Source organism: Dipodomys spectabilis, unplaced genomic scaffold, assembly GCF_019054845.1.
Source record: "Dipodomys spectabilis isolate Male_0828 unplaced genomic scaffold, ASM1905484v1 ptg000297l, whole genome shotgun sequence".
In the NCBI taxonomy this organism is placed as follows: Eukaryota; Metazoa; Chordata; class Mammalia; order Rodentia; family Heteromyidae; genus Dipodomys; species Dipodomys spectabilis.
This window is the reverse complement of record NW_024870974.1, coordinates 15,094,411-15,116,200: the sequence shown is the minus strand read 5'-3', so window position 1 is coordinate 15,116,200 and position 21,790 is coordinate 15,094,411. Positions and strand designations below refer to the sequence as shown.

Below are 21,790 nucleotides of genomic sequence, written 5' to 3'. Positions count from 1 at the left end.
GACCCATGACTGAAAAAAAAAATAATGAAAACAAATTTTTGTGGAGTAGACCACAAAACATATTGTTTTTCAGATGGATTATGTTACAAACGCTTCTCCAGTAGCAATGGAGACTTGGTTGTTATTTTGTTTTTCAGACCCTGCGTTCTATACTCCTAACTATACACATTTTATTTCCCAAGCAGAATAATTCCTAATCTATTTGGGAACCCTAGCCGAACATAGAGCTGTACCATGAAAACAATACCCTACAGCCTTTAGGAGCACATCTGATTATTATTCACTTCATGCTTATATTCACATCTATTCATAGATAAGTGGCAAAAGGGACAAGAATTTTAATGAGACTATTAGCATATATTTTATTGTTTTCAATAAAGATACATGGCTTTTATAGTACAATTATGTATCTGTTCTATGTATAGTCATCTCCACCGGGTTATAATTTATACTATTAGCATAAAGGAAGTGGCTTCACCATTATGGGGCAGGGTGCAGATCAGTTAAAGGGATTATGGGCTCTGAGTTCTGATCTGAGAATTCTCCTTCCTTATCCCCACCATTTCACCAGATATCCAGGGTCCAACAGCCCCTCTTTAAAGGCAGTTATAGTTTGCCCACATAGGGAAGTAGACAAAACCTGCTAAAATCTGAAGGTTAAGACTAATCATTTCTGCATGGTTGTCACTAAGCAGAGTCCTCCTGAGGGACCCAGACAGGAGCGCAGATACATGCCCCAGGCCCAGTTGATGCTGCTCATTACAGGGAAGCTGGGCTCCTATAGCACCCCAATCCACATAATGTCCCTCTATGTAACCTTGACTGTACATCATTAATGTATGAAGTGTTTATAAATACACCTTTAAGTAAGTGTCTTAAATTGTGTGTTAATGGCCGCCTGATGGGAATGAGTATTAAGTGGGCTGGAGTCTAAAGTGTATAATGAGTCCCATTGATTTCCCTGTTCTCAGCGCCATCTCCTTGCCATCTAGCCTCTCCCACAACTAGAGGAAATCTTTTTAAATCTTGAGAAGCAATTCCACTTTGCTCAAACTGTCCTTTTTCTCTAACATTTTGTTTCTGCTCCAAGTCCCATTGTTCTGCTGGAAGTGTAGCTCCAGTGGTAGAGCTCTTGCTTAGTACAGGCAAGGCCCTGAGCTCAGACCCCAGTACAGGGCTGAAGAGATGTCCCTCTATGCTGTTTCTTGTCCAAGCTTTCAAAACTAACAATGGGGAAACTATACAAAAAAGAGCTCATGGGGCTGGGAAGGTGGCTCAGTGGTAGAGTGCTTGCCTTGCATGCCTGAGGCCCTGGGTTCGATTCCTCAGCACCACATAAGAAAAAAGAAAAAAGCCGGAAGTGGCACTGTGGCTCAAGTGGTAGAGAGTTAGCCTTGAGCTGAAGAGCGCCCATGCCCAGAGTTCAGGCCCCACGACCAGACCCCCCAAAAATATAAAAAGCTCATGCTTATTCAACTACAAGCTAGTCCTCGTGGCCAAGCCAGTATTACCTTATCACACTTTTTCTCCCACTCTATGCTTTCCTTCAGTCCCTCCTTCTCCCCACAATGCTCTTCTCCTACCCTTTGTCTCCTTTAACCCTCATTCAAACCTCAGGTCTCAGCTTCAGACCTTGAGACTAGATCATATTCTACATTAAATAGTTTTGTAGAAATAGGTATTGCTCCTGCAGGATATTTATTGCCATTGCAATTATATTTGTGTCATTATTAAATATTGTGTTTTCCCCACCAGCCTGCCAATGCCACAGGGAGGGATTTTTCCCCCTACTCTTCACATTAAATCCTCACTGCTTAGCATAATGAGCACGTGAACTCTCCTGAATAATCTGACATTATTTCTCTTACTACAACTTTTAGAATTACTAGGCACTAACCAATTTTGTGAAAATGCCCTAAGAAAGTAAATAAATTAGCTAAGGTCAATATGGAGCTGGGTATTGGTGGCTCATCTATAATCCTAGCTACTCAGAAAGCTGACATCTGAGATTCAGCATTTGAAGCCATCCCAGACAGGAAAGTGTAGGAGACTCTAATCTCTAAGTAACCAACAAAAAGTGCCTTGAACAGAAGAGGTGCAGTGCCCAGGCCCTGGGCAGAGGGGGAGTGGGGAGTGGGCGGATATCAGTCTGAACTTCTTCTTAAGGATATAGAGCTACCATTTCTCTTACAAAATCTATAGGATATTCATCAGCTTTGGAAATAAAAAAAAAGCTCAAAGCTTATATCTCACAGCCTAAGTACAAGCAGATGTTATAAAAGATTATCCTATAGTGTATCTAAATTGTGTGTACCAAATATGTTCAGGAATACAGTGTACTTTAAACAAATTAAATCCTACTTGCTCCCATGCTTCCATTTCCATTCCGTAGAAGCAAAATAATCAACAATTTTAATCTTTCCACTTAAATATAACATCTTTTGAGTTAAGCCTTAATTTCTTCTCGTCATTATTTAGATATAGTAGGATTCACTACCCCTCCCAGAATTCTTCTGGGCACAGGAGCAGGAGTTGCCCTAAATAGAAAGGGTGTAACAACTCAGTAAACTCGTCTATACAGGTCAAATAACTCTACAAAGCACTCAAAGCTGAAAGATGGAATTCTGGGCCTTCTTTGGGGAACCATCCTAGTTTGCTCGGGTAATAACATGAAATTTGTTTTTATCTCTAGGCTGAGTTATCTGTCTTGCAATCTTGAAAAATAAGGCGTGGTACCAGCCCAAAACAGTGACTTTGCATTAACCAAGCAGAGTGTAATGGCTTATAAAGAGGAAGTACAGGAAAAACAAAACAAAAGCCTGATCTTTATTTCTAATAGAGCAAACAAAATCATCTGTAACATTTTGCTTAGTTGTTCTCTGGAGCACATATTTCAATATACCTACAGCTTGCTATGTATTCATTTAATAGGTACACTCTTGAGGATATATTTTTTTAAAGTTTATACAATAGTACCAACTTAACCATAATCATGTTGAGAGTTGAAACAAACAACTAGGAGAATATAAATAATGTGGAATAAAGTGGGATACTTTATCTTCAATTTTTTCCTTCTATACATAGTGGCTATGAGTGTCTGATCAATGAAGTAATTCCTTTGGACTTCACATAATACATGAAGATAAACATGTCACCTATAATACATTAAACAAGTAGGTCTCATTTTTCACCAGTTCAGTCCATGCTTTACTGAGCAAGGAATTTACTAGCTTTATGATGAGCATAAGATATTCATCAGCTGGGTACTGGTGGCTCACACCTGTTACCCTAGCTACTCAGGAGCCTGAGATTTAAGGATCTCAGTTCAAAGCCAGCCCAGGGAAAGGAAGTCCATGAAATTATCTCCATAAACCACCAGAAAACTGGAAGTGGCACTGTAGCTCAAGTGGTAGCGTGCTTGCCTTGAGCTGAACTGCTGAGAGACAGCACCCAGGCCCAGAGTTCAAGCCCCATGACCGACAAAGAAAAAAAAAAAAGATATTCATCAAGGAGGAGATTTTACTTCCAGTGGTGCTGGTACTGTCTTTCCTAAGATACAATCCTCTCTGCAGAGCCCCTATTGGGCCTGTATAGAAGGGGATTCTTCACAACCTCTGTAGTGTGTGTTTAGAAAGCTCTCATTCACTGACATCTTCCCTCTTTTCCTCTCCTTTCCAATCAGTCTTGTATAGTGAAATCAGAGTTTGAGATTTGAACTCAAATGTGGAGCTAGTCAGGCAAAATAAAACCTAGGGCTTTGATTTACTCATTGTCCTATTTTATCCTGAACTAAACCTTTTACTAGGCGTTCAGTTGTCACAAGCTGAAGAACAATGACCTGAATTCAACATAAGATTTGTCCTTAATGAAGAAGAAAGAATCAAACACATTCTTGTAGCAGTAGGAATTTATAAGTAGAGAAAAGAATATCATATTTAATTTTTTTAAAAGCCAATTGTAACTCAAGATTTTTGGGATTTTTTGTGCCTGCCCTATGGCTTGAACTCAGGACCTAGGCACTGTCCCTGAGCTTTTTTGCTCAAGGATAGCATTCTACCACTTGAGTCACAGCTCTACTTCCACATTTTGATGGTTAATTGGAGATAAGTTTCTCATGGACTTTCCTGACAGGGCTGGCTTCAAACTACAATCCTCATATCTCAACCTTCTCTGTAGCTAGGATTACAGGCATGAGCCGCTGTCACCTGGCCAAGTTAAGACGAAGGAAGGAAGGAAGGAAGGGAGGGAGGGAGGGAGGGAGGGAGGGAGAGAGAAAGAAAGAAAGGAAAAGAAAGAAAGAAAGAGAAAGAAAGGGAGAGAGAGAAGGGAGGGAAAGAGGGAAGGAGGGAGGGAGAAAGGAAGACATAAGGAAAGAAAGAATGAAATGAAGGAAGGAAGGAGAGAGAAGGAGAGGGAGGAAGGAGAGAGGGAGCGAGGAAGAAAAGAGGGAAGGAGGGAAGGAGGGAAGGAAGGGAAGGGAAGGGGTGGTGAGGAGGGGAGAGAGAAGGGAGGAAAGAAAAGAAAAGAAAGGAAAGACAGAAAGAAGGAGGTAAGATGCTTTTAATTTTAATAACCCATGTTTCATTCTAAAAGAAACTTCCAAATTGTTAATATATTTAAAGCTCTTACTAAGTCTCAAAAGTAGAGCAAATCAACAGTGACAAATAAAAATAGCTTCTATGAATATTTACTTCCAAATGTGTTATCTGCTGGCAGATTAATAATTCATAATAAAAATAATCTGAATGCTTTGCATTTTTACAAAGTATTTTTCAAAGGGTACCTAAAATAGGTGTAAATTAAACTAGCATACTACCTTATACTGAATGATAGAAAAGTCTGACATTGTTATAATTTTTAAAACTTTTTTGGATAAAAATGAATTTCACACAGTCTCTTAAAGGATACAGTATATAAAACATTCTCAAATAATTTTAATCCAAATATTAAACTTAGGAGAAAAAACTTAACTATCAAAATATGCTAAAAGGACATTTTGTTTTTCCTGCAAAAAATCAAGATTAGAATTAAATATCATAAATTTAACGGTTGAGCTGTTACAATTAAATATTTAAGCACCATATAGTTTCTTTTATAGTAACTACATTTGATTCTTCACATTTACATTTTAAGATTAATCCTATGAAAATAGATATGAGTTTAATAAATATTCTACTAAAGTATTTTTTCTATTAGACACATGCAAATACATATATTTATTTAGAAGGACCCATTTCTTCTGGTAATCAATGACACAAAACTTGATAAGGTCATAGTTTTACATTTGATCTTATATGCATGAAACTTGAAATTCATAACACATATACTTTCAATCATATTGGTGCATAGGTAGGTCAAATTCATTTTTAATGTTTTATGTCATTTTTATAAGGAAGATTAACTATAAGAAAAATAACTTAAAATCACTTTGGTACTTAAAAGTTTAGTTAGAATAATATGGTATATGTATAACCTTATAAAAATAAGTATTTAAACTATTGATTTTGTTTCTTAGCCTAGGTAGATAAAATATTCTAGAACATGATCTAAACAAAAAAAAAACACTAAGAAAATATCACCAATTCCATGTGTATAACTCAGACAGCTGAAGAGTTGTTAAATATACATACCGTTTTTAAGTACAAAACTTCTGAAATATATTTTCTACTCCCTGAAATCTTGCTCAGTAGAATTTTACATTTTTACTGACTTTATCATTATTTATCATTTATTTACTTAGCTAGTCAGATCAAAGGCTTTGGTGATCAAGCCAAAGCCTAGTAGGTTTTTTTAAAAAAAATTTTCTATTTAAGTGGTAATTCTCTTTGCATACCATATATAATAAAATACATCAAGAAGTTATTCTTCAGATGTATGATACATAATTATTTCAATGATAAAGAGTTAATAAAATTTTCAAGGTCTGCTAAAGAGTCATGAAGCCCATCATTCATATCTTGACTCCTAAGAAATTTTTTAAGAGTGTCTAAAGCAGTAACTGCTTCAGTTTTTGATGGTATAGGGGATTCCGTTTCTAGAGACCCCCCATCTTCCTCTTCATCAGAAGTATAAAATCCAGTCTCATCAGATTTACTGTCTTTGGTCCATTCCAAGTCCTCACTCGGTGCTGCTTCACAAGTCTCCAGATCGTCATCCAGGGCAGCATACTCCTCTATAGACAAACCCTCGGGAAATTCCACCCCTGCCCCTAGAGCATGGGCCACCAAGTCAATACCAGTATCGCTCTCTGCACTTGTTGAGTCGTTTTCTCCCTTCGAAGACTTGAATCCTGCTTCTTCATAGCTTTTAACAATTGTCTCTGGGGTTACAGCCCTCCAACAGAGATGCAGTGTGTCAACTGCATCAAGTAGTGAAAATGTAAATTCTTTGCTACCTTCAACAGAGCTTAAAAATTTCTTGATGAGACAGTGTCGATATTTGATTTTAAGACTTTTAATAACACCTTGTTTCATAGCTACAAACTTGGAAGATAAACAGGATGGAAAGAATGCTAGCTCAATGGACTTTAGGTTCTTTACCTCTGGATGTGCAGGAAAAGAGTCAACAAAAATCACCACTCTTCGTTGCTGAGCTTGAAACTTCTCATCAAGCTTCTGCATCCACTGTTCAAAGATGTCTGGGGTCATCCATGCCATTCTGTTAGCTTCATAATACACAGGCAATGACTTTAGACCTTTGAAGCAATGTGGACTTCTGTTTTTCCCAATGATAAGCAAAGGAAGTTTCTCTGAGCCATCCATGTTTGTACCAACCACCAGAGTTATTCTGTCTTTGTACAGTTTTCCAACTGAGCAAGTTTCTCCTTTAAATGCAAATGTATTTGTAGGTAACATACGATAAAGGAGCCCAGTCTCTTTGATATTAAAAACATTTTTAGGATGATAATCATTTAAATAGTAAGGTAGAATATTTTGGTACCAGACAGATGATGGGTCTACTGCTATGCCTGTGGCTTCTACAGGTTGTGCTCTGAATACTAAACCATACCTGGATTTAAAACGGTCCAGCCAACCATTACTGCATTTAAAATCATTATGTCCCAGTTTCTGGGCAAAATCATTAGCTTTCAGACGCAACATTGGACCATTAACTGGTACATTTAGACACTGAGCAATTCGATACCATCTCATTAATGCCTCTTCTAGGTCCGTATAAAAAGCAGTTCTCAGTCTTTTCCTCTTTGGATCAAATCTCAGCGATTCAAAGGCTTCTAGAACTTTATCTTTGTTTTTCATAATAGAAGACAGTGAATTTTTCTTTATTCCATATTCAGCTGCAATCTCGGCTTTTTTCTTGCCACTTTCCACTGCGTTTATGATGTCAATCTTTTCCTCAATGGACAGACTTTTCTTTTTCTTCACCGTTACAGGGAGAGTTGAGGCATCCACAGGCGCTTCTGCCATCTCAGCCAGAGGGGATACAGATTTCTCCTCTTACTTCACAGTATCAGTTCCTTTGATTTGTTTTACAGCAAGACACAGAGTGCTGCTTTCTATCTATTTCATATATTAGACACCGGCAGATGTCTAGTTAAGTCTTATTTCTCAGGAAATGTGTGACTAAATATCCTTTTTCAAAGGACCCAAAGAAGGAAAATGTTAGATCCAACTAGAATGGTTGAAAAGAGAAACTTATGTCCTAGGATCTTGGGTAGCCCAGTTTATAGTTTACTCAGAGTTCCAAAAGTCAAGCTAAAATAGAAATCTCATTATGTCAAACCTGTCCAGTCCTGCCGATATATTTCTGGAGCTGAAATCCTTTAAGATGATCATTTTATCCATGTGCGCTTTTATTAATTCTCCACCAAAGGCTTCAAAGAACAAAACATCTGAAAATTGTCATGTGAATGTTACTCATTAATTTCCAAGTCTCTTCAAGGATAGAGAAGAAAATGATAGCTCGCTTCTACAATTTGCTAGTACATCTTCTCTGTCTTCTGGGAGGGGGAAGCAGAAATTTAAGCAGTAGGTCAATTGAATATAAAAAGATTATTTAAGTCAATTATTATGCTCTAAACAAGAAAAAAAATGGGAAGATGTTTCTGGGAAATATAACTGAAGTTTTCAGGAGAAACTTACCTTTCAGAAGCACCTCTCTGTAGAATGCTCTGTAGATCTACACTGTGCATTTGAATTTTTGTTTGTCTTTGAATCCTTGGGAATATATACTTCTGAAATAAATCAGACAAATTTAATCTGCATTGAAAATGTGGACTTACCGAAATTAAAGAACTAAAAATGATGCTGGATATATTCTTAGGGGCTATTTCTTTTACATGAGATCATAGACTGTACCCTCTGACTTTTCTAAAAGAAATAACATAGTCAGACGATAGTCACGAGGCTCAACTTTTAATAGCATGTGGGGACAGTGTCCCTTTATAGGAGTCTGGAAGAAATGCTGAACTAAAAAGAAATTCAAATCGGGCTGGGAAGGTGGCTCAGTGGTAGAGCGCTTGCCTTGCATGCATGAGGCCCTGGGTTCGATTCCTCAGCACCACATAAGCAAAAAAAAAAAAAAAAGCCGGAAGTGGCGCTGTGGCTCAAGTGGTAGGGCGCTAGCCTTGAGCTGAAGAGCTGAGGGACAGTGCCCAGGCCCAGAGTTCAGGCCCCACGACTGGACCCAAAAAAAAAAAAGAAAGAAAGAAATTCAAATCAAGCAATTGATAATTCTGTTTTAAAAAATATAAGCCTCTTTCTACATAAAAGCTTAAAAATCCAGTAACTTTTTTTTTGGGGGGGGGGGTCTGGTCATGGGGCCTGAACTCTGGGCCTGCGCACTGTCCCTCAGCTCTTCAGCTCAAGGCTAGCACTCTACCACTTGAGCCACAGCGCCACTTCCGGCTTTTTTCTTTTTGCTTATGTGGTGCTGAGGAATCGAACCCAGGGCCTCAGTCATGCAAGGCAAGCGCTCTACCACTGAGCCACCTTCCCAGCCCCCAAAACCCAGTAACTTTTACATCAGTGTAACACATTAGTTGAATGTACATGGGCTAGAAATACCTGAGACAATGCATGGCAATAAACTTTTTTATTAAGAGGATTAGTGAAATAAAAAAAGACTAAGCAGGAAGAAGAGGGATGGTTGTGATCTTACCTTCTCAGAACCTCTACTACCTTACAGAATGACATAGATTTGGAGAATAACAGATCTGAATTGAGAGGAGACTCTGCCATTTAGCACTCAATGTAATCCTACTTTATTTTCTTATCATTGAGGTAAGAGAGGGTTACTCTCACATCACTTCACAGGGTGATTTCACATTCAATGAGACCCAGTGACTGAGAATAAGGCACTTAGCATAGTATTTAACAAATATATGGTGATGGCCCCCTCCTTCTTATTGTCATCTCAAGTCTTTTCAGTCTTTCCAGAATCTACAATCCAGGGATTTCATGAAATTCCATACATATATGGAAGCAAGAATCCCATGTTAAACATAATGCTAGAAGCAGGGCACAGAAGCCCAGGAGTACTCTGAGAATACTCACAGGGAGGGCCCCAGATGGGCTTCCTTCCACCTTCCTAGTATCTATCATCTCTGGTCTACTGCAGCCAAGATAGCAGATGTGTGCCAGGAAAAAAAATTGTATAACTTTTTATCTAGCAAGTCTAGATCCTCGGATTTTACTCTCAAAGGAATACTTATAGATGTAAAAATAATTTCTCAAAGTATGTGAATTTTCTGTTGCTATGTAACAAATTATCATATGTTTAGTACCTTAAAACAATAACCATTTATTACCGCATACCCTTCTATAGGTCAGAAGTAAGGTACACTCAACTGGGATTGCTGTTTAGGGTCTCATAAAGCAGAAACTGTGACATCACTCAGAGGCTAAGGTCTTATCTGAGGGCTGCGGGAAGAATTTGCTTCCAATCCCATTGAGGTTGTTCACATAATTCACTTCCTTGCTGTGAGACTGAGGTCCCTGTGGTTTTCTTGGCTGTTGCCAGGGACCACTCTCAGAGTTCCTTGGGCCCACTATCAGGTCCTTTTCTGTAGCCCTCTTCATTTTACCACAGAAAACATTCCTCCTGTGATTAGGTCAGGCCCATCCAGATTATCTCCCCTTTGAGAAACTCAGTCACCTGATTAGTAACTTCAGTTTTACCTGAAAAATCCCATTGCATGTATAACGAAGTAATCATAGGAATGTTTTCTCATTGTATCCCCAAGGGAGGGAAAATATAAGAAATCACTGTAGAATTCTGCATGCCACACAAGAATATGATTATAGGGCTGGGAAGATGGCTCAGTGAGAGTGCCTGCCTTGCATGCATGAGGCCCTGGGTTCGATTCCTCAGCACCACATAAGCAAAAAAAAAAAAAGCCAGAAGTGGTGCTGTGGCTCAAGTGGTAGAGCAATAGCCTTGAGCTGAAGAGCTGAGGGACAGCACCCAGGCCCAGAGTTCAGGCCCCACGACCAGACCTAAAAAAATAAAAAAAGAAAAAAAGAATATGATTATAGACAAAACTAGAAACAACCTATATGTTCAATAAAATGATTAGTTAAGAAAATTAGGGAATATTTCTGTGTTGAAATGCTACTGAGCCACTGAAGAACAATTTTAATGGTATGAAAAAGATCTGATAAATACAAAATATGAAAGTAGCGAACAGCAGATAATGAAAATCATGAGAGAGAGAGAGAGAGGACACACTGAAAATAGTCCTTCAGTGCTCAGTGTAGGCAAACAAGAGGTTCCCAATAATTATTTGCTAAATAAAGGAAAACATACACATAAAGAAAAATAGATACTGGCCAAAAATGTTCAGCATTCCCTCTAGGTAACTGAACTATAAATAAGTTCAGTACTTTTCTCTTTATATCTTAAAAAAACCACTCATTTTATTTTTCCAATTCTAATGCTCTTTTTGTGCCAGGTTATTTTTTTAAAATCTCAGTATTAGAGTCATAAAGTTGGCATTGTTCCCACTCAGAGTATCCAGGAGTAATAAGTTACTCATTTTTAATCACTAGTTCACAGTTCTCTGCAAGAGAATCAACCACTTTCCAAAGTGAAGGAAGCATTTATTCTCTGTCTTCCACAAATAGATAGCTACCATGCCCACTTAATCCTGTCTACAACATTACTGTAAGTAGCACCAGTTGCTGGAATTTGCCTATGTGCAGCATATAAACTTATTTCACTAACAAGCAGTTTCTAGGTGCTATAAGACAATAAAATGAGTCCCTAGTTCAGCACCTCAAAAAAGATCATGGGAAACAAATATGTAAATATGCAATGACAGGAGCTGGGGTTCAAAGTCAAGGGCTGTGGGAAGAATGAGTCCATATGAGAAGTAGAACCTGAACTCAACTGTAAAGGATGGATAAGGACATAAAAGGTAAAGAGAGAGAAAACTTTTCTACTGGAAAAAGAGAGGGAAAAAATGCAGGAGGGAAATTGTAGGGCAATATAAAAAGCATAGTAAGTAGTTCCATGTAACTAAAGTTTTCTGTGTTGATGTCCATATTACTTGGCTAAATGAGTACTTTTTTTTTTTTTGGTTGTTCATGGGGCTTGAACTCTGGGCTTAGGCACTATCCCTGAGCTCTTCAGCTCAAGGCAAGCGCTCTACTGCTTGAGCCACAGTGCCACTTCCAGTTTTCTAGTGGTTTATCAGAGATAAGAGTCTCATGGACTTTTCCTGCCTGGGCTGGCTTTGAACCGAGATCCTCAGATCTCAGGCTCCTGAGTAGCTAGGATTATAGGAGTGAGCCACTGGCACCCAGCTAAATGAGCACTTTTTTTTCCCTGAGTATTGGTTTAGTTTTCTATAAACTGCATTATATACACCAGAAAAACAAGACTGAGGTCAGACCTTGTTAAACCCTGAATGCCAGAATAAAGAATTAGAATTCATCAGTATGTCACAAATGCCATTTAAAGGTTTTGATGGGAAGGATGACAAGATCACATGAGTTTTCCAGTTACCATACCACATGCTTAAAAGAGAACACACCTGCTTTTAGAAAGAAATGCTACGTAAGAGCCATAATGTCACTTAATTCATCACATATACAGGTATAATCTACTCATAACTGAATAAAGTTGTACATGTACTTGTTATAAAACTGCCTTAAAATGTTAAGAAGTTTGCTGGGTGTTGGTGGCTCATGACTGTAATCTTAGCTGCTCAGGAGGCTGAGATCTGAGGATCATGATTCAAAGCTAGCTCAGCAAAGTCCTGAAAACTTTTATCTCCATTAACAGGCCAAAAGCAAGAAATGGAGCTGTGGCTCAAGTAGAAAAGCACTAGCCTCAAGCAAAACAGCTCAAAAACAGCACCCAGGCTCTGAGTTCAAGCCCTAGAACCCCTCCCCCCGCCCCCCCCCACACACACACCACGAGTTAAGAAATCCTTGCCTTGGGCTGGGAAGGTGGCTCAGTGGTAGAGTGCTTGCCTTGCATGCATGAGGCCCTGGGTTCGATTCTTCAGCACCACATAAGCAGAAAAAGCCAGAAGTGGCGTTGTGGCTCAAGTGGTAGAGGGCTAACCTTGAGCTGAAGAGCTGAGGGACAGTGCCCAGGCCTAGAGTTCAGGCCCACAACTGACAAAAAAAAAAAAAGAAATCCTTGCCAGAAGTGAGTGGATCATACCTATTATCCTAGCAACTCAGGAGGCTGAGACGTGGAGGATCACAAGTCAAAGCAACTGGCAGAAAAAAGTACCAGCCCTGAGCAAGATAGTACCAGAATCTGACCGGACTAGAAAGTACTTGATAATTAGTAATATGTTCGCCAAGGCACAATAAGCAGCAGCAATTCCAAGCAATTCTGAAAGAGTCAGAATCTTTATCAAAACCATCAACAGGTGCAAAGGCATTATCTAGCTAAGGATAACAACTAAAGCAAGTGTTCACTTTCTAAACATAAGAAACAACCTCTAATTTAAACAATGTAACAGATTAACTTTGGTGAAGCTATACTCCAGATAGAAAACAAAAATCCTTAGAGACTGCCCAATTTAAGTACACGTTGTCCACATCAGTTTTTTTTTTTTTTAAACCAGGCCCTTCTTTTAAGTCACCCTTCCAAAACTTGCATTCATCTGCAAGTTCTGTAGCTACCCCGTTCCTACACAATAAGAGCCGTGATAAATCCAGATTGGGATCCTAATAACTGAGAAGACTGAGGGGGTTCCAACCTAAGATGATTTGGAACAGAAAATCCACTATAAGCTTCAGAACTGAAATGCTATGGTTTAGTGAGTTTTCCTGTAAAGATGAGGAAGGGCCCGTTAGACTAGGTTGATGTTTGGGAATTTCAGTACTGCTTCTGCACGGGATGATAGGCGAGAGATCTCAGACTGTGTTGTCAGTTCCGCAGGAAACACAGGTAGTGTCACCACTCAGGGATCTGTGCAAGGTATCTATGCAGGGATATTTCACTATGTACTGAAACTTCGGGTTCTGCCTGTGGTCCTTGTTGTTGTTAAAAACGAGTTGCCAGCTGCTGTGACAAGGGAAGGAGTGAGTGTGGTCTAAAAGTGGCTAAGTCCCACCCTGGGCACAGCCACCCCTCGCACTCCTACAAGGGAAATGCGAATAGAAGCGATCCAGCCGGCTGTCGGGGGAGGCGCGGTTTGCAGGCGGATGGGCGTGGCTGCGCGAGCTGCGGGCGCCCCGGGGAAGGAGCTTCGGTGCGTCCGGCTCGCCACCCCGGGGCTGGGGGACGGGGCGGGGAAGAAGCGCACGTCGGGGGCCTCCATTTAGGAAACTCCGAAAGGCTCCGGGAGAAGGAACTGCGGAGCGTTTCTGCAGACCGGACAGGGACCTACTTGGAAGCAGAGCTCCGTCAAGAGGAGCGAGACAGAGGGACAGCAAAGAGCGTGGGGTCCGCGGCGACGGGCGAGCGGCCGGCGCCGGGGGCGGTGTGCACGGGCGGCGCGGCCGAGGCGGGCTCCAATAACCTTTTCCGTGCTCTCCGCTGCCAGCAGCTTTGGCTCTTCCGTCGTGGCGTGGCGGTGCACTACGTCCACCTCCACCCCCTGAGCCCGGGCGCCAACTCCCAGCGCGGGCCGGTACCTCCGGGGCCGCCTTCACGCTTCCCCACACCGCAGCTGCTAGAAAATTACCCGGGCAACGCCGGTGGCGGGGCCCCGGATGTGGTTGCTAGGGCCACCGCGGGGGGCGGAGCCATTCTCCGGAGGGGGCGGAGCCATCCTTTCGAGGAGGCGTGGTCAACCTCTGGAGAGGGGCGGGGGAACCTCGTAGGAGTTGTGCGGGCACCAACGAGACGTGGCGGCGCCGGGCTCGATTCAGTGAGCCTGAGAGAGAGGCCGTCCAGGGCTAAGGACACCGCCACTTCCGGTCTGCTCACTTCCGGTTTCGCGGCTGGGGCTGCGGGTGCAGGCGGCCGGGCGGAGCGGCGCGGGTCCGGGTGTCCTTCGCGGTTGGCCAGTGTGCGCCCCTGACAGCTGCACCGCTCCCGCCCCGGAGCATCGAGGCGCGCGGGGGAGGGCACGGAGGAAAAGGTCCGGGTGGCGCTTCCGCTCTCCTCTCGCCTGGGTTGAGGCAATTCCGGGGAGCAGCGGCCGGGATAATCCTCGACTCGGGTGCCGCCGGGATCCCCGCAGACAGGTGAGGGCGGAGCAGGCCCGCCGGGGAAGGGGCGGGGAAAGACGGGCCCCGCGGGTTGGGGGGCCGGGGGCCCGACACGTTGCCTCCGTGTTCGCAGCTCCGGACGTTCCCCGGGCACTGGTGCCCTGCCTGGGCACCGGATCCGCCCAAGGAGTCCTGCCGGGGGTTTCTGCGCCTACATTCCTGCGGTCCTTCTGCGTGTCCCCCGGGAGACTGCCGAGGGGTGGGGGAGCGCCGGGCCTGCAGGGCGGCACCCTCCGGGCTCGGCGTGCACCGGGTGGGAAGGGGGCTGCAGGGTCCGGGGTTGGGCCGCCTTTAAGGTTTGGCATTTCTCCGCTCCCTGCCCGCAGCTCCCCTTCCTCTCTTCCGCGGTGAGGGGAGGGAGATAGCTGTCGTCTCCCTCCCCCCCCCCCCCCCCCCCGTGGGGCTGGGAGGAGACTTGCCCGTGAACTGCCGCCAGCCTGACACGGCTGGTGAGGCCGTCCAAGGAATGCTGCAGCTGGGGCTGGCAGACTCCGGCCCTGCCTTCTGGTCCCATCCACGGGGTTAAGTAACTCCTGTTGACGTGTCTACAACAGGGTTTAGAAAGCAACAACAACAACAACAAAAAGTTTTTTAGATACTAGACTTGGCTCGCTTTAGTTTATTATTACTGCTTTCTTTGCTTTGTTCTTACCTTCCTCTCAGCCCTTTGATTTAAGGGGGGGACAAAGGTTGTTCTTTACACTGCCTGCAGATTCTTTAGCCAGACACCCTTTGAGGAATTCTGTTCCTTCCCTTCTCTTCCCTTTCCCTTCTCTTTCTTTTCCCTTTCCCTTCTTTTTCCCTTCCCTTCCCTTCCCTTTCCTTTCCTTTCTTTTCCTCCTAAAGTACACTTACTCAGTTCTTATTTGATAAGAAGAAAGAGGAAGAGTTTTCTGCTTTCACCTGTGAAGGGTGTGTTCACCTTTGCCATTTAATTAACTTCCTCGACCCAGTGAGTGCACCCAGTTGGTGACGTTCACCCAGCCCTTGGCGTTAGCGGCACGAGTGGGCCATTTCATTGCTGCTATTTCAGAAGAAGTACGGTGACTGTATTTTTTTTTTACCATGGTTTTAGTTATACTTTTCTTCCTGTGTTTTGTTTGTTGCTCGGTTGGTTTTTCTTGCTCTGCATGCTGAAGGCCCTGACCCAACCCCAAAGTCTATTACTCATTATCTGGGAAAATAGAGAATGGTTCCACTCTTTCTTTATTTTCTGAACTAAAGTCCCTGCCTCAGTCTTTTGTTCCTTTTCGATTTGACACATTAGGTTTCCTTGGATTATGATTTGCATTAATCCTGGATTATTAGTTGGAGCATCAGTGACTTTCAGAAGCCTTCTTTCTCCCTACCTCTGAAATTAATGTCCAGATCAATTTAAAAACCCACCATTTAGTTTCTTCTTGAAAGTTAGTAGAAAACAGATACTAATTTATTTTGGAGCTGTCCCCCACCCCTTAAGAAAAAAATTGTATGGGGCCAAGAAGAGTAGGCTGCAAGGATTCTAGCTTGACACTGCAATCTCAGACTACTTAAACACTTTGGTGTTTCTACATAACTTCTTATACTTACAGAAGGAAGCAGCACTGTCTACTCACTTAGTTCCTGATTTGTGGTTTTACTATTTCTTTTTAGGGATTGCTGTTGGTGGCACTTTTTTTTTTGTCAATTGCATGGATTTATAAATGTACGCTTATCACTATTCACAATATATTAAGTGTCACGTACCCATCAGGTACAGCTGATAATAAAACATTTAAATTCTGGTTTTACATTGCTTTCATTTTCTTGTTTTTCATTAGAGGCAGCTGCCTTGGGCTTTGACTTGGATTTAGCTTTGCTTGGCAGGACAGATAAGATGATTTCAGTGGTATGGTTCCATAAGCCTTTGGTATGTGGCTGCTTTATCTTGACATCCTCTTTCCCTCCATTCTGTATTAGGTATTTGAATAATTTTTTTCCCTTGAAATTTAGAATTCTTTTTTCTTTTTTTTTTTTTTGGTCAGTCGTGGGATTTGAACTTTGGGTCTGGGCCCTGTCCCTGCGCTCTTCAGCTCAAGGAGAGCGCTCTACCACTTGAGCACAGCGCCACTTCCAGTTTTCTAGTGGTTTAATTGGAGATAAGAGTCTCACAGACTTTCCTGCCCAGGCTGGCTTTGAACAGAGATCCTGAGATCTCAGGCTCCTGAGTAGCTAGGATTACAGGCGTGAGCCACTGGTACCCTGCTGAAATTTAGAATTCTTTCATGCTTAATGAGTTGGTTGTGAATTGTTTGTTGATAGATAAAGTTCTAAAGGGCTGAAACTTATTTCATAGAATATTAGAACTTGAGGGAACCTGTACAGCTCATTACACATAATCTGTCTACATTAATCAGTTTCTTCTGCTCACACAACAAAATAGATTTCTTCAGTGTTGCCATCAACCTTAGGAGTGCAGGAAACATAACTTGGTAAAGAATAAGTTAGGCTAAATTAGTTTCACTGTCCACAAGATAAATTACATCTCACACTGTAATGGCATTTGTTTGCTTACTAGGTGCCAGACATTATGTGCTGAGTGCTTTACATGATTATCTCCTGTGATCCTCCTAGCAACTTTATAGGGAAGCCTCTCTACCCCTCCCCCCCCCCCCCCACAATTTGGTTGTGAGGCTTGAACTCTGGGCCTGGGCACTGTCCCTGAGCTCTTCAGCTCAACACTATTAGCACTCTTACCACTTGAAGCCACAGTGCCACTTCTGGTTCTGGTTGTTAATTGGAGATGAGTCTCACAGGCATTCCTGTCCCGGCTGGCTTTGAACTGTGATCTTCAGATCTCAGCCTCCTGAGTAGCTAGGATTATAGGCGTGAGCCACCAGTGCCCAGCATCACTTGCCATTTTTATAGATGAAGAGACTAAAACCAAATGGCTGAGTCTAAAATAATCTGCATAGAGTAGCACTTGTGGAACTAGGATTTGAATTCATCTGTGTAGAAAACTAACAGTATTTGTACATTGAAGAATGAGTTGTTCCACATAATGTGGAAGATGACAACTTAAGTACCATGACAGTCTTTAAAAACGGGGTATGTACCGGTGTCTCTTCTAGCATGTATGAAGCTATAAAACAAAAGGATCTGAAAATAATTTTGTTCTTGTTTTCTACTATCTATAGGCAGCCACAGAAGCCTATCACTTTCAGATTCTCAGCTATTCTCTTTAGGACAAAAGTGTACTCTTTATTTTTCTCTTTCTCACACACACATTCTCTATTTCCATTACTCCATTTTTATTCCTCTGTTCTCATCTATTTCTTTTAGACAATTTGTCTTAAGATGGACATAGGCAGATATTGCTTATTTCCCTCTGCAATTAATTTCTAGCAAAATGAATATGTGGTTTTTTTATCAACTACTTTTTTCCCCTTTAACGAGCATACTTATTTAAATGAATACAGTATTCTGAGTAAACAGTCTACTTTGAAATCAGTTCTAGAACTATCGTGAATTCATATTGAGACATACAAAAGTTAAATCCTTGACAAGCAGGTACAATGACTCAAGCCTGTAATCCTAGCTTACTGGAGAGGCAGAGATCTGGGGATTATGATTTGAGGCCAGTTAGTACAAAAAGAAATTCATGAGACTTCTTTTCAACTAATAGGTAGGTGCAGTGGTCCATGCCTGTTATCCCAGTTACAGAGGAAGCACAATGACTGGGCACAGTGGTACACATCTATCATCCCCAGTGACCTAGTAGGAGGATCACAGACAAGGCATAAAATGAAACTACCTTTGACAATAACCAGTGCAAAAAGGGGCGGAAGGTGTGACTCAACTGGTAGAGTGCTTACATCACAAGCACAAGGCCATGAGTTCTTAACTATCACGCAAAAAATAAATAAAATTTCCCAAATACTTTAGAATATTTTGGACTCTGTAAGTAGTTGTAAAACTAATAATTGCTCCAGTGGTATGCAGAAATGTGATTTTATCTTTGCCATCTTTTTACTTAATAGCTTTTTGTTTTATTTTTGTACTATGATATCACTGGACTTAGCAGCTCCTTGATATTCAGGCTGGATCCTCATTCATTCTGTGGAGTGATACACTACTTTTGGAGCAGGATCATAAAAGTAGCAGAATTGGAGATGAGGCCTAAAATTACCTAGAGGAAGGACTTGGCCAGCTCTGGTTTCTCCTAGTGACATAGTGTTGTAAATACACATAAAAACACTTACGTTTGTGTTTGTATCTAGGCCCTTCAAGCTCTTTAAAAAGGTGATGGGGTGGGAGGTTGGAGGGATGTCAGCCTTTCAGCACATCTGTGTGATCCATTCTAACCAGTTGGTTGGAATGTTTTACCCTAGGGAAGAAAATGTTACTTTTGGTTTAATCCCTTATGTTTGTTTAGCATGTAATGGTTTACCAAGCACTTTCACATATATTTTCATTTTGTTTTTACTCCAGGCATAATAGGTAGAACAATAACATTCATTTCTTAGAAATGAAGTTGTTAAGGTTGAAATAAGTGCTTTGAACAAGTAAAAAGGATGGATCAAGAATTGATACTTCAGGTTGCAAGAGTCCTTGGGGGTTCAGGAGTGTCTTCAGTGTCTAGGAGGCCAGGACTCTCTGCTTTGAGTGCTGTTTCTAGAATCTGGGACAGTGCCAGGCACATAGAGCCCCATGGTGGTTTGCATCCTTTACTTGATACTCTGGTTAGGCACTGTGTTTTAGGCAATCTTAATTTTTATCAACAAAAGGAGAAACTAATACAGAAATTAGAAGAAAAATTATTAGTCTAGGTCATTCAAGTAGTAAAAGAAAGAATATCAGGACTAATAAATGTTCAACTCCAAAGTCTGTACTCCTTTCATGTAGTTCTAAGTGAGTCTAGGACATTGAAAAAGAGATCAAATTCCAGTTAAATTGTGCTGCCATGGGAGATTGGCAATTGTACTATTATTGATTGTTGATCTTCAACAGTTCTAGAGATATGATGGCTGTCTAGTAGAGTTTCCAAAGTTTTTGGGGATAGAGGTGGATTAGAAGAAAAATGTGATAAAACTCAAAGGAAATAAATTCTGCCATTGATGCTACAGGTACTTCTAACAAAGAGTTAATACTATAGAACTTTTTCATGTATGTCTAAAGATTACTTACAGATTTTTTTCCTTTCCTTTTTTTTTTTTTGTTTCAAAAGTGAACCCAGGCCCCTAGACATAAGTGGATGGAATGAATGTTTCCTCTATTCATGCCCTCTCCCAGTTAATCCAAAAAGTAGTTGCTGAAGATCAAATAAAAATATATAAGGATGCTCTTAACCTGTTCTAATACCTTAGCCACTGGCCACATGGAACTGGAGCTGTTAAATTTAGCTAAAAAATAAAATAAAATAAATTCCTCTGTTGTGTCACCATGTTTCAGTATTTAGTCGCCAAGTGGCTAGGGGCTACTTTATTGGACTGTGCAGATTTAGGACATTTCAACATTCACCAAGCCTGCCAAAACTTTAAAATGCTATATGTTTGGTGTCATGATCAGTATATAACTGAACCAAGATATTAAAAATCTCTGTTCCCCACAGTGCCTGCAGTTTTATGTTAACTAATGAAATATTATTGTTGCTATTCTCTCTTAGCTTTTTAACCAAATACAGGGGGTCAAAGTCTAATGTTTTTCTTGAAGTCTTGGGGATTATTGCTAGCTCCTTCTCTGGGATGAAGATGTCAGCTTTTCCAAGGGCATGTGTTCTCTATCTCCTTGTCGTTCTAGATATCTTACTGACTGGTTGATACCCTCTCTTGAACCAAATCTTTTAAAAAAGCTGTCTAGTATGTTTAACACTAATCTTATTTCCCCTTCATTTTCTTCCAAACCCCTGAAACATTGATCCTCTCTCATTTTTTTCAGTGAATGATGCCGTTATCTTTTCATTCTAAAATCCAGAGAAGTAGTTGTGCTCAGCATCCCTGTCCTTGATAAATGTGTCAACAGACTTTATTAATTTTACTTTGTAATGGTTCTTGATTCTATTTCTTCCTATGTCACTATCACCACTTCAGTTTCTGTCTTCTTGCCTGAATGCTCTTTGGAAGCCTCCATTCGTGTGTACTTTTTGCCTCTTCCAATACATTATCCATCCTGAAGAAGGCACCATGATTTATTTTGAAAACATTTGATTGTCACTCTCTTTGCTCCTCCCCTAAGTCTCTTGATGGCTTTCCATTCCTTCTAGAGTAAAAATATAGCCCCTTAACAACGCATACTTCTCCAAACTCGTCATCATCATCATGTTCGTGAAACTTCTTTCTTCTTTATTGGGCTCCTTTAGTATTTTGTAGGCCATCTTTCAATTGAGAATTGTCTGATGTTTTTCTCATGATTAGACATGCTTTGGGGAGGAAGACCACAGAAATTTTTTCCTATCACGTCATATAGAGAGTTCATACTGTCAGTATGGCCTAGCACTGTCAGTGTAAACCTTGATTAAGGTAAACCTGCCATGAGGTTTTATCAGGTTTGTTAACTGCGAAGTAGCTCTTTCCCCCATTCCTTTGAATATTGACTTTATATAGAAAAAGAAATTTGCTCTACTTCCTCAATGGTAAAATATTTATACAAAGTTTTTGGAAATATTTTGTAAGGGAGATTTGTCTCTTCGTTTATTGATTTATTTAGTCATTTAAATCAATATTGACTTGTGAATACCTATTTTATATTTGGGGTTATAATCCAATAGTCCATCTGCCCTTCCTTTCTCTTTCTCTGTTCCCTTTCTCTTTTTCTCTCTCTTGCTTTCTTTCTTTCTCTCTTTCCCCCCTTTCTCTCTTTTTTTCTTTCTAGTTAGGATTTTACTCTGTGCCCCAGGCTGGTCTTGAACTGGGCTGGGATTGCAGGCATGCACCAACACAGCCAGCTTGAATACTTTTTTCCATTTCTTTTCACTTCCTGGCACTATAAAATGCTCTAGTCTCATTTCTGTATTACTAGCTCCATTCCTAAGATTAGCCATTTCTCCAAGGAATCCAGGTTCCTTTTATTGGAAAAGCCCAGTATCTGTGTGTCCTCAGTACTATTGGAGTAAAATTGCTTGTAGACACCCTCCACTAAGAGAGCAAGGAAATGTATTTGTAAGCTTAACATCTAAAACATCAACAGATGTTTATTTG

General features: G+C 41.1%; 2 protein-coding genes across 3 annotated transcripts in view; one reads left to right on the top strand and one right to left on the bottom strand.

The window, feature by feature from the left end:
• Nucleotides 1-5,197: 5,197 nt before the first annotated feature.
• Nucleotides 5,198-14,135, bottom strand: Tigd4 (tigger transposable element derived 4). Its single transcript, XM_042701741.1, has 3 exons — nt 14,058-14,135; nt 8,100-8,191; nt 5,198-7,957 (listed from the first exon to the last, which is right to left on the bottom strand). Exon 3 carries the CDS (start codon nt 7,422-7,424, stop codon nt 5,886-5,888), a length of 1,539 nt encoding a protein of 512 aa, XP_042557675.1. The 5' UTR covers nt 7,425-7,957; nt 8,100-8,191; nt 14,058-14,135; the 3' UTR covers nt 5,198-5,885.
• Nucleotides 14,136-14,293: 158 nt separating this feature from the next.
• The window catches only part of Arfip1 (ADP ribosylation factor interacting protein 1), a 64,158-nt gene continuing 56,661 nt past the window's right edge, over nt 14,294-21,790 (top strand). Inside the window, exon 1 of one of the 2 annotated variants that reach the window (XM_042701694.1) lies at nt 14,294-14,612. The gene's annotated coding sequence lies outside the window, so the exon portion shown is untranslated. The remainder of the gene's footprint in view (nt 14,613-21,790) is intronic. The other variant, XM_042701693.1, reaches the window with a different exon arrangement.